Below are 13,071 nucleotides of genomic sequence, written 5' to 3' on the forward strand. Positions count from 1 at the left end.
TAAATATAGTTTATATTGTTTAAATTTATTTATTGCAGGTGTTCTATTTCTGCCCTCCCCCCGGGAAGCCACTGCTGATTTAATTCTAGAACATACCCTATTATGCCATAACGTAGGAAAGACATTTAGTATTCGTCATAAACAGTTTGACGAAAAATTAGTGGCTGTAGTTTTCATGTCATTTCGATCATTTTTCATGGATGGACTTAAAAGTTATGATGAACAAGTGATAACTTTGAAAAGTGTTTTACAGTGTCATTTCAGAGTCTTTTATAGCTGACTATGCGGTATGGGCTTTGTTCATTGTTGAAGACCGTACGGTGACCTATATTTGTTAATTTCTGAGTCCTGTTGGTCTCTTGTGGAAAGTTGTCTCATTGGCAAACATACCACATCTTCTTATTTATATTAGCTGCTTCATGACTGTCACTGAAATTTCAGTATCTCAGATATAAACTATAAACAACACAAATTTAATTTTGAATTATGATAATATGACATCCTTAAAACATTTAATGCTATATAAGACTAGAGAAAGATTGGCCCTAGCCCTACATGGCATTATTTGTGTATTATGAAATTAAGTAACGTAGAGTTCATTGACAAACATGGATTTGTGTTCTTTTATAGTTTGGCCTAAAGCCCGAAAATCAAGAAATAAAATTGATGTGGCTTTAAATTTTCTTACTAGAAATACTTATTCAAAGAATAACTGCCAAGTTGAGAATTAAATAACGCATATTCCGCAAAATTAGAAAAAAACTTATTAAAAATTCATAAATACTCGGTATATGAAAAGTATGCTACATACATATGCATGGAAAATATTGTAGAGAAAAATATTGAAGGTACTAAACAAGGAAAATTTTTGTATTTGCATACTTGCCATATAATTAGTACTTTTCTATTGAATGAAAACAAAAATTAGCCTTACCTAATTTTCATGCATTTTTCTGAAGCACAAAATATTTGTTTTAAAATCTATAAAAATCTTTGTAAATGTAATTAAACCAGTTCCGACTGTGATGATCTACATTTTATGCCCTTTGATGTAATTTATCAATACACATATTTGTGTTTTTTTCCGTCTGTCTAATGCTTCGTAAGACTATAGGTAAGGCTTATAAAAACAAAAGAAACAATAAACAAAAGTAACAATAAACAAAAGTAAAAAAAACAAAACAAAAGTGACAATAAACAATTGTAACAATAAACTGGTAACTATTCTAGATCCTTTACCATCCACACTGTTTAAAGAAACGTCCTAAAATACATGGGTATTTGATCAAAACATTTGAACTTAATTTTTAAAATCATATATTATATCAGTATAAAATAGAAAAAAGTGAATCCAAGGGAAAAATATGGACGGCTGAATTTATTGAATTATAAGGAAAAGGGAGATATGAACACTAAATCCGATAATTATAGATTATCGGTGATCATCTCAACGAGATTGATTTTCTAGCTTGAGCCGGGACAATAAAAAAGCGAGAAAGACAATCGAGATGAGATGAACAATAATAATCTTTTTATTGATATTTTACGTTGTCAATTTCATGTCAATTTCGTTAGCAACGCCACGTGCATGCTTAGTTTCTAGCGAAAATTTTCTGTCCTAAAAATGCACAAAATAGCGATAATGCAGTTTTATAGATTATCGTTGATTATATCAACGAGATTGATTTTCTCGCTTGAGCTGGTACAGCGAAAGTGAGAAAAGCAATCGAGTTGAGATGACTAATGAGAATCTGTTTATCGCTATTTTACCTATGATGACGTTGTCAATTTCAATATTAATTTCGTTAGCAACGCCACGTGGCCTCCTTAGTTTCTAGCGATAATTTTTCCATCACAAGCGAGAAGCATGATATGAAAATTATCACAAAAAAGATCAAAGGAAAAATGCACAAAATAGCTATAAAAAAAGTTATTGACATAAACTTTTGTTCATTTCGCACAGAATTTTAGTATAAACGTGATTTAAGAGGCAAAACATATGATATATGAAAATGTGGTATACATGACTTTCATTTTGAGCAATGAATTGAAAGGATTGCACTTTTGGAATATGGGATATAGCTTATCCATTCGTTTTCTCATCGAATAGAGATATATAGGTAAATATATCCTAGATATTAACCTGTAAGTTTCTTTATTTATTTTAATATGCTTTAATGTCATCGTTAAACTGGGCATTTACATTTTTAACAAACAAAATACCATTGAAATGCTGAAAGACACATTTAATATGTTTCAGTTACTATTATCCGATAAAGAAAATTACGATTAACAAAGAAGAAAAATACCATAGACTTACGATTATCATCCCGAATTTTTCAACGGCTATTTTCACAGCGCATAGACAATTCCAGTGCACCATTACGATTCAAATATGATGAAATGGTATAGATAAACCTTGCAGCTGAGTAACTATTGACAAAAACATGCTACATTTAAGAAAAACGAGTGTAAAGATTTTACCTATATCTACCCTCGCCATATTGGGATAATCGTAATTGCAGTTACGATTATCTCTTTAATACCAGTGAACTATGGGACATACACAAGTTCGAGGGTAAAACTTAATGCCTAATCCCTATGAAGGGGGCATTAAAACCAAAGCACCTTTTTGGCATTTTCAGCTGTAATTACATTGTACCCAGATGGCTCAAAAGATCTACTGGAAAATGACTGGAAAATTGTTGTATTGTTATACCACTGTCCCAGGTTAGGGGAGGGTTGGGATCCCGCTAACATGTTTAACCCCACCACATTATTTATGTATGTGCCTGTCCCAAGTCAGGCGCCTGTCATTCAGTGGTGGCCGTTTGTTTATGTGTTACATATTTGTTTATCGTTCATTTTTTTTATATAAATAAGGCCGTTAGTTTTCTCGTTTGAATTGTTATACATTGACATATCAAGGTCTTTTATAGCTGACTATGTGGTATGAGCTTTGCTCATTGTTTAAGGCCGTACAGTGACCTATAGTTGTTAATGTCTGTGTCCTAATTGTATCTTGTGGACAGTTGTCTCATTGGCAATCATACCACATCTTCTTTTTTATATTTAAAATTTGAATCAATCTTTTAGCCATCCATAATTATAAGAGATTAATAAATGTGGTAGATAATTTAGTCTGAGAAAAGCAAATTGTAATTGGGCATTGGTCAAGCTTCTTCAAGGATATACAAACACTCTTTTATCTTTACTTTTGTATCTGTATGTAACTTGTAATTGCAATTTACACATGGTATTATTTCATCTGATTTTTATTTTGTTTCATGTGGTCACATCACTGTCTTAGGTACCTGTTTGTTCAGTAGATATGTATGGATCTAATGAGGGAAATCCTTGAACTAGAGAGTTATATGCTTGATTTCTCCATTGGTTTGGATCCATAACAGGTCTACCATACATCCATCATGTCTGCAATATCACAACTAAAAAGAAAATTAATCAATTAATCAAATAATCATCTATTTCTTACATTATGTTTAGAGTGTCATGAAGCCAATTATATCTTCTCCATGGGTAATTTTTAGGATCTAATGCATGTCCTTTTTATTTGACAACTGAACATGTACCTAATTTTTATCATATCTTCGAAAACTTCCCAAGTAATTTGAAATATTCTATTCTTAATAGCCTTACTAGCTTTGGTAGCATGGCTGTAAAGGGGGAGTTGACTTTTTGTTTTGTCACTTGACCATTGACTGCTGTCCAATTCAATATCACGTCCACATTCAGTGCTCCAGCTAGAATTCAAAAGGGGCAGGGTGCCAGTGGAGGGCAGGGCCCTTTTTATGATAGGAGGAGGCACTGCTCATTTTGTTTTGTCACGAGTTCACATATTTTTTTACTGCATATATTGTTAATAAAGATGCATAAGTTGTTGTTTTGATTATTTATTCTATAAAATTTGCATACGAAAAGTCATTCATACTACATGTTCATAAAACATGGCAATACACATTCATACTATTAACCAAAAGAGGCAAAATAAACTTACTACTCTCCCCACCCCCTCTCCTTCCAAAAGAAAGAACATAAACTAAACATCTCATAGTTTACCATACATGTACATGACAGAGTAGATGTATTTCTTGTTCGTGTTCAGGAATATGTTATTTAGTATAGCTTCATATAGATTTGTGATGAGAGTTTAACTGCACACTTTCATTTTAGTAAGTTGATAGCTTGGACACCATTCAAAAATTATAAAATTCATATTTCTTTCTTGAGAATGTATAAAACATGGATTGCCAAAAGTATGATTATCAAAAATAAATTGCAATATATTTGCTTTTGTATGTTCAAAGACAGTGGCAATCACCAGGTGTCATACATGTAATTTATCTTCAAATAAGAAATCGATGAAACAAAAGGCAATTTTACCAAAACAGCACAAGGGTTTTCGGAAAACAGAGTGTCAGGGGAGAAGGGCGTGGCTGAGGGCACACAGGGCGCAGCTTAGGGCACCAAGGGCGCAGCTTAGGGCACCAAGGGCGCGGTGCCCTTCTATTTTGGGCTAACGAGACCACTGACATTCATTTGTCTTCACTAGTTGATTTTTATAATAATTTTTCTAAAAAGTGATGACAAAATTTAGCACACAATTTCTTAGATCATCAGAATTGAGGTATCATGGGTAGGCATTCAAATTAATGCATATTTAGAAAAAAATTATTATAAACCTGTTTTGAAAAAGACTGACTTACTAAGCCGGATTTTTAATGTGCTAGTTCACAATTAAACATTCACAGTCTGCAGGAGACTTGTAACCTTACTGAGATATGTTACTCCCTTCACCATTGTAGGAAAGCCAGTATACACTTTATTGCTATTTTTCCACTGCCCAGTGCTCTCACCAGCAATTGTATAAGGTGGTAAAATTTGTAACATGGGACCCTTTTTTTCAAAGTGAACTACAATATTAATTTAAAAGCTTCATTAGAGTCCAGGTGTTTAAATGTAATTATGTACACTATTTATAAAATATCATTATCATTATCAAACATAGGTAATTTAAACCCATCATGCTCATATAAAACGCATTGATCATGCTGATGGCAGTGTCCATTTAAAGAGTTTGAATATTCTCCTGTAAAACGACTTCCATTCATTAATATTTGTAATTGTGTATTTGGAAAGTTACCATCTGTTGACATCATGATCATTGGTTGTTTTAAAATGAAAAGAACATTATAGGAAAGTTGTCCAAGAACATCCCTTTGTTTGTATTTACTTTTTAAAGCATGACAATCATAAGAATCTGAGATGTTCCTTAATGTTTAGAATAAAACGATTGACATGAGGGCATGGCCCTGAGCCAATGGTATACAAATGGTATAAGTCTTCAGATTGCTTGAAAGCAATTGTATCCCAAAAATGTGTAGTTTTAAATCGAACTTGCCACATTTCATTTAGCAGTCAAGCCTGAGACTACTACATGTATGTGTTGTAGTAGTCTTAGGCAAGTTTTTATTATGTCGCTGAATACTTCTAGTTTTCCTATTTTAAACCGTTCTTTATATAAAGGATATGCCTTATTTTAATACATTTCAAATGAATGTCCTTTCCACTTTAAACTTGTTGTTACTAAAGATGGACAAAACCTGATTGTGAGGAAAGCAAAATTTAATTCTCGAAATTTGCATTTACATTTTATCATAGTATTAATTTTTATCATGTTTTTCATTTTTACAGTTTCATTTTCCATCAGTGTGCATTTAATTTGCAATGTTTATTATGTATTCTATATTATCAAATAATGTGTCGACAATAAAGACAACAACACTCATGTTTTTACCGCATAGTATGGTTTATTGGGTCTACATGTTTGGCCTAATCGATAGGCATCATCAGGACAATTGTACAAAGAAATATGACAGTGTAGTATAAATTTAGCGGTTAGCGGTTTTAACCGGAAGTACAAATTGATGGTGGTTATGGTGACGTCTTTGAAAGTGAAAGTAAAAGTAATTTAAAATTAGAATTAAATATATAAATAGAATAAAATGTTAGCGTAAGTATGAATAATAAATATAGTTAGTAAGTTAGTTCTTTCTTGTTCTGTAGCACTGGATATTAAAATTAGTGTCTATTCCGTAAATTTCTGTATTTTGTAGATATATTCCCGGTGTATATCTGTATTCTTCTAGGCCTTGGTAGTGCGAATATTTGTTGAGTTTCCCTGCTGTGTTCCAATTTGTGGCGGTGTATATATAGTTGGTGGGTTCCTCTTCTATTTCTTCTTCATCATTGCTTAAGTAGAGGTCGGCGGCTAGGTCAATTTCTTCATTATCGTGTTTTAAATCTGCTTGGGCGATTATGCGGAAGACTGGCGGTTTTTTCCAGTCGATTTTTCTGGTGGCTGCCATCGGGGGCTTCCATTCTTTAATTTTTTCAGCAAGTTCTCGCGGAGTTTTTTCTTCTATTATTATTCCTTTTGTATTGCTCATTTCGTGTTCTATTTTGATGTGTCTCTTTGCAGAGTCACGCCTAATGAATCTTTTCTCGCACCATGTGCAAATGTGGTATGTGACTGTAGGGCTGTGCATTGAAGCGAAATGCCTACGAAGGCTTCCTATATTGCTGTATCTTCTTGTACATTTAGTACAATCCAGTGAGATATGGTTACTCTGTTTCCGTGGTGTGGTTTTCGTCTTTGCCATGTTAATTTCTTAAGTTCATTCCCCACGGTGATTGTGTATTGAGTAGGTGGATATACGCTTCCTCTGTTCTTAGTCGAATGTTTACGTTGGATACTGTTGTTCTTATGCCGGTGATTGTCACGTCACCGGCATTGTGGTTTTCGGCGGTGATATGTTTTGATACCGGTTTATATTGATTATTATTTTTTATATCGTTCATGTGTCCATAAAATTGTTCGCATATGGTGTTTCCTGTCTGGCCTATGTACTGTTTTTTACATTTATTGCAGGTAATGATGTAAATTGCACTCTTGGTTTTACATGTGATGTTTTCTTTAATTTTAATTGTTTTATTATTTGAATTGCTATGGATGTGCGTGGTTGTTTTCATCATTTTGCATATGTGGCATCCCCGGCCACAAGGCCGTTTTCCACTTATTTCCAGTGGTTCTATGTCCGTGCTCACTAGTATCTGGCGTAGGCTGGTTGATCTGCGTGTGGTTACTCGAAAGTTCGTGCGGGATATGTTATATGTTTCTGGTGATCTTTCAAGTATTTCTCTCCGTTTTATGATGATGTCTTTTATCTGCGGGTTGTTGGGGTTGTGTGTGACTATGAATTGTATATTTTCTTCTTGTGACTTATCTTTTGGGTGAAAAAGTTCTGCTCGATCTTTTTCACCGGCGGTCCTAATTGCTTTATCTAATATCTCTGTGGGGTAACCTCTTTTGAGGAAATTCTCTTTCATATCCTGTGCATGCTTGTGAAATTCGGCTAATGTGCTGCAGATGCGTCTTATGCGTATGGCAGATTTTACAGTATTGTGTTCTGTCTCCTACTTTCATGTTGCTAACGTGACGGAGACAAAAATAAGTAACGTTAGCGACATTTGGACATGTAACATGAGCAACAACATCTTTAAAAGTTCAAATGTATGCACACAGTGATGTTTAATATATGCCTGAAGTAATAAAATTGTACAGTCTGGTTTAGAATTTCTAAATATACAGAATGTCATTTGCAGGTGTACTTTATATCAAATGAATACACATGAAACCAATTCGTAATAGTAACATTAGCAACATCTACTATCATGACATTACGTTTTGTTGCGAACGTCTTTTTGATGGACGGAATACATTTAAGGTCCTCTTGTAACGATATTACATACAACTAACCTTCTTTGCTACCCCATCATGTGAAGGAACTGACTCCGAATCTAATCCTGCAAAGGGCGATATCGTAACTCCTATACAGGAGAGTTACAGATCTAAATATATGTTGCTCACGTGACACTGATTTGGACGGAAACCTCAAGTAGTAACGTTCGCAAAAAATAAAACAGCCAATGATATTGATTCCTCAAGTCCTTTGACCCCCTTACGTCATCCAAATTTAATATGATTGCTATTTTCAATTATTTATAAAACCCGGGATAAAAATAACTACAATTGCCTGTCTGAGAACCAACAAGAAAATTGCGATCGTGACATACCACAATGGACGGAAAAGACGTGACGTTAGCAACAATATTATTAAATTACCTTTTTTAGCCTTTACCAATAAAAATCTGCCTTAAAGTTATGATTAAAACACAAAAGAAGACTTTTTATTAAAATATAAGTCCATGTGATAAGGCTCAACTTATAAATAATACTTCAAAATTCCACTCCAAATAAGCTGGATGTCAGTAAAGTAGGTCATGATGTCTATTCCATGTCCAATATTTTGAAATTGAAAACCCTCTAATTCTAACAAAAAACACAAGCACAGAGTAATTTTTATTTTTATTTACTCAGAAAGACACATTTTATTCAATAACATAATGCATTACTCCATTACACAGTCTGTTTCACAGTTTCAGCAATTGCTTTTTTGATGGATACAAAAAAACAATAATTCCTTCTTATTGTAAAATCTGCCGTATTGCTTGGCTGTCTGGTATGCTTGTTTTTTGTGAATGTGGGTGGCATGAGTTGAAGTGGAGGTACATGTTTGCGTCTGTGGGTTTTTTGTACAGGGTTGTGGTTAGATTTCCTTTTTCATCTATCATTATGCGTGTGTCTAAGAACGGTATCGATGTTTCGCTTGATTCAGACGTGAATTTGATCGAGTGGTGAAATTCGTTAAGGTCCGACATGAAGGCATTTAATGCCTCGCGACTGTGGGGCCAAATCATGAATATATCGTCAATATATCTGAACCACACTAATACAATTTGAAAATATCAATTTTCATACTCTTCACTCGTTCTACACGAAATCCCCATATTATCGATAACTTCTGTTTACATTTCAAGTTTCATTCCCGATCCGTTGGCATTTTTTTAACAACTGAATGTGGGTACATGTAGCCTACAAATGGCATTTTGACTATTTGTAGGCACATGCAAGTGAAGTATGCGCAGACACTGCCATTTAGGTGGGTCTCATTGGGGGGTTCTGATCCTGGATCCAGCTTACTGTTTTGTCAGATTCCTGTATCCCGCTTATACTATGTACCTAAGCAATTTTCATTTTTTTGTAATTTCCCGTGTCCCGCTAGACCTTAATTCCCGATTTCACATCACAATAATTTGACTTTCCCATGTCATGCTTACGAAAAATCAGCAATCCCGCATCACGCAGCTCGCTTAGACCCCAAAGAGACCCACATTTCCAAATAGCTATAATGTGTATACACCTTTCGCTATTTGTCCGCCATTAATGGATATCACACAGGTTCCCGTATAATTTTAAATTATATTTATATTATAATTTATAATCAAATGTACCAATGAGTTTTATACAAAAGTGACGTAAATTTACCAGTGTGATTCAAATTACAGTGAGATTATAGTGTCAAATTGACACTTCTAAAGACTAAAGACGTCATAAACCAAAATATCTGACACCACAATGGAAAAGTGATTGTTGTATGCGTCAAAAGGTCAAGCAGCCGGGTCAGCTGGCCGAGAAGGCAAATAGCGATAAGGTGTATTCATGGTATTGATATGTTCCTCAATTTTTTTCATACAGAGAATGTGGACATATGTGACAGGTTTACTTCTATATTTTACTATAAATTTTATCAGATCGATATGAAAAATATTTGATAAATAATAATCCAAAAAATAAATATTAAAATCTGCTTCAGCCTATAGCAGTGCCAGTGTACAAAATCATGAAAAACTGACAGCAAAATTGAAAGGGTGCACTTGCGTTGATGGTATTAATCATACAGCAAACATGCACGAGAAAAAGTTTTCTACCTTATGGTTGTTAAGGGTGGTAGTTTATTTAGACTGGTTTGTAGTTTAATGCACTGAAGACGTATTATGAATATAAAAGTGTGTATTTGTTTTCTTGCGCCATGTTCAGCCTCTCAATTTACCCAAAGTTCCTCACCGGAAGTCAGTTTTTCATTGGTTGAGTAGAAGAATGCAGCGCACCGACTTGGAAGGCTTGATTTTTATCGAAAACCCTTCCTCACAACAAATGTCACTCCATATTTAATAAGCTTATCGCCAAGTAGAACCCTTTGACATATCAGGCTTTGAAAGCGAAAGTAGATGTCAAGAAATTCATTATCAAATTTTAAATGACATGCGGACCGGAAGTCGCAAATTTTGCCTATAGTGAAGACAAGCTTGATTGAAATTTCAAATCCCACTGATCTTGTCACCAAAATGGAAGGTAAATTGACATTTTAAACATACTGTTATTCTTACATTGAAATGTAGCTTTGTTCAATTTGATATTGAGTGCATATTTTTTTTGCATCATCTAATTATTTATGCATGTTTATTATTTCATATTTTTCAGCACTGAGGTCTTGGTGGGAAGTTCCAAGTATAGCTCATTTCTGTTCATTATTTAGAGCAGCATTTGATCTCCCTGATTTTGACATAGAGGTAAATTATTGGTAGAGCATAACCATTCAATACACAATATAAATGCGCACATTTTCCATGTATCATTTGTATGACTTGAATGTTGATAGGATAAAACATGTACTTTCATTTTATATCGTGTGACTTTTACCTCATTTGACTTAATGCTTATGTTATAATAGGGTTTCATTAAAAAAAAAAAAAAAAAACATGGATCTGGTATCAGTACATCAAGACATACTATTTAATATTTGAACCAAATCACCAATTTATTAAATATTATTTTGAATTTAGATAGTACAATGCTCATTTGTTTACAACTTAGATTTAAAATTCAGCAACCTCAGCTTTATAATTCATTGAATGCTGTTTGTTAAGAACATGGCTGATTAAGATTTCACGACTGTCAATTTTACAGCTGCTAAGGCTCTTGGCAGTCTTGTTGATTTATATTTATAAATGTCATCTCAACTATTTCACAATTAATCATCAGTGTAATACTTATAAGTATTTTTCATTTTTGAAAAGCTATTTATTTTAAGAGGTTATATGTATCCAAAAAGGAAAATAAAAAAAAATGCTGAACTAAACAGGTTTTACTGTAAATTTGTTTACAAAGGGAAGCAACTCTTAGAAACTAAAGTAAATCATCATTTATTAGATTATAAACTAGACTTGTCTTTTTATATTTATGTCCTTTTATCAATAAATTGATTTCTGAAACTGAAATTTACAAGTGATTCCCATACAAATTGTTGTAATGTTGATTTTAACCATTAGTTTGTCATAGAATATACCAACATTTTAGGCAAAAAAATTGATATGATTGGGGAACGATAAAAGTTCATCAAGCAATGCAATGAACAAAATTCTTCTTAAAGACACTGTAAATTTACTGGGAATCATAGTTCAGATCTTTTTCCTGTCCCATACTGAACTCTTCACACTGACACTACTATCATATTCAATCCCAATTATAAGAATAATTAGTTCAGAAAAGGGACAGGTTGGACTAAAGAGACTATTGCATATGCTTTTACAGTACACATAGATATATGTATATATATTAGTATGTTGCCATTATCATGATATAGAATGATACCTTATTTTTGGATGCTTGCTAAAAATGAATTTATATCAACAGGATTTAGAGAACTGTTTATATGCCTTCTGTGAAGATCAAGAAAGTCCGTTTGTTATAGACTTAATCTGCAGACTACTTAGAGGATGCTATAGCAGAAAAGATATTGAGTATGTTAATATTAGAAAAGATAAAATGTAATGAATGAAAACTACCTCAGTAAGGTATAATCAACAGAAATAAGATACTATGCAGGGGCTAATTAAGAAAGTTTGAAACCCCCATCAAGGAGTTCTTGCAATATATTTTTGCATACATTGTAAATGCAATAAAGGATATGAATATTTTTTTCAATAATGGGATTGGTCATTTTGGTGAAATGAATATTTTTCATATCCAATAATTAAAATCATGGAATACCAATGCATTTCATTGTGTAACTTTTGTGAATAGTTTTGTTATTTTGACTTGTTTTGAAAAGAAACTTGAAAATTACATGATTGATACATAAAATTGCATGATTGGTACATGTATTAAAAAAAAATAATCCATTAACTATGCAAGTCTTTATTTGTTGAATTGGTATTTACAGATCATATAATTATGAAGTTTACTTGAAAGACATATTTAAATATCGAGCTGCTACTGAAGAAAAACAAGAAAATCCATTTGTGAATTCCGACTTCAAGTCATTAGATTTGAGAACTAAGGTTGAAGTACTTCATCAGTTGTGTGATTATCGTCTAGATGCTGCAGATGTTATGGACCAACTTAAGGTATTAAACATTGCATGAAATAATAGAATGTAGTTTTTATAAAAGAAATACAAATGTTACCATGATCAATGCATGCAACACAGATATTTCATAAATGATCATGATTGCAAACACTTACAGATTATTCTTTATAAATATCAAAAGAATAAATTATATATTTTCATTCAATTATTGTCCCTATTGCATTTCAACAGCTTTCAACAGTAGACAGTTGTCTACTCAATAAGTCCAGCTCATTCCAAGTCTATAAAAGTTGTGAATGGATTTAACAGAAACAATTAACATTGATCAACGATCTGCAATTAAAACTCAATTCTTTGAACTATGTGCTTGTCAGATGAGGCTTAAATTAAAATATTGATTGTTTGCCCTTTACCGACCGACCCTATAAATTTGTTGTGCCTGAAAATCTTATATTTGTATTTACCAGCAAGATTTTATTTTATTTTATTTTTTCGTTCCTACCAAAAATCTTATATTTGTATTTCCTGCTCAAAACTATTTTATCCGGAATTCTCGGGTTTTATCTTTAACGTATAAGGTCCAGTCCGTTTGGTATCACCTGAGCGTTTGACATGAACACTTGCATTTGAAGTTTCAAAGCATTTGTTTGAAATCCATGTTCAGCATGTGAACGCTTCCTGAAATCATGATATGACGTACGCTACTCTGAACCTTTATACT

General features: G+C 33.0%; 2 protein-coding genes across 3 annotated transcripts in view; one reads left to right on the plus strand and one right to left on the minus strand.

The window, feature by feature from the left end:
* Nucleotides 1–10,044, minus strand: part of LOC134685206 (glutamine and serine-rich protein 1-like) — a 42,830-nt gene extending 32,786 nt beyond the window's left edge. The window contains exons 1-2 of the mRNA XM_063544706.1: nucleotides 9,910–10,044; nucleotides 3,315–3,446 (exon numbers count right to left, since the gene is read on the minus strand). Of these exons, the coding sequence (XP_063400776.1) occupies nucleotides 3,315–3,423 (109 nt within the window). The 5' untranslated portion in view covers nucleotides 3,424–3,446; nucleotides 9,910–10,044. The remainder of the gene's footprint in view (nucleotides 1–3,314; nucleotides 3,447–9,909) is intronic.
* A 6-nt stretch (nucleotides 10,045–10,050) lies between these two features.
* LOC134685205 (uncharacterized) overlaps nucleotides 10,051–13,071 on the plus strand; it is a 56,798-nt gene continuing 53,777 nt past the window's right edge. For both annotated transcript variants that reach the window (XM_063544705.1, XM_063544704.1), the window contains exons 1-4: nucleotides 10,051–10,333; nucleotides 10,463–10,551; nucleotides 11,675–11,781; nucleotides 12,204–12,387. In XM_063544705.1, coding sequence (XP_063400775.1) covers nucleotides 10,327–10,333; nucleotides 10,463–10,551; nucleotides 11,675–11,781; nucleotides 12,204–12,387 — 387 coding nt within the window. In that variant the 5' untranslated portion in view covers nucleotides 10,051–10,326. The remainder of the gene's footprint in view (nucleotides 10,334–10,462; nucleotides 10,552–11,674; nucleotides 11,782–12,203; nucleotides 12,388–13,071) is intronic.

The sequence above is a fragment of the Mytilus trossulus genome, chromosome 9 (genome assembly GCF_036588685.1).
Source record: "Mytilus trossulus isolate FHL-02 chromosome 9, PNRI_Mtr1.1.1.hap1, whole genome shotgun sequence".
Classification (NCBI taxonomy): domain Eukaryota; kingdom Metazoa; phylum Mollusca; class Bivalvia; order Mytilida; family Mytilidae; genus Mytilus; species Mytilus trossulus.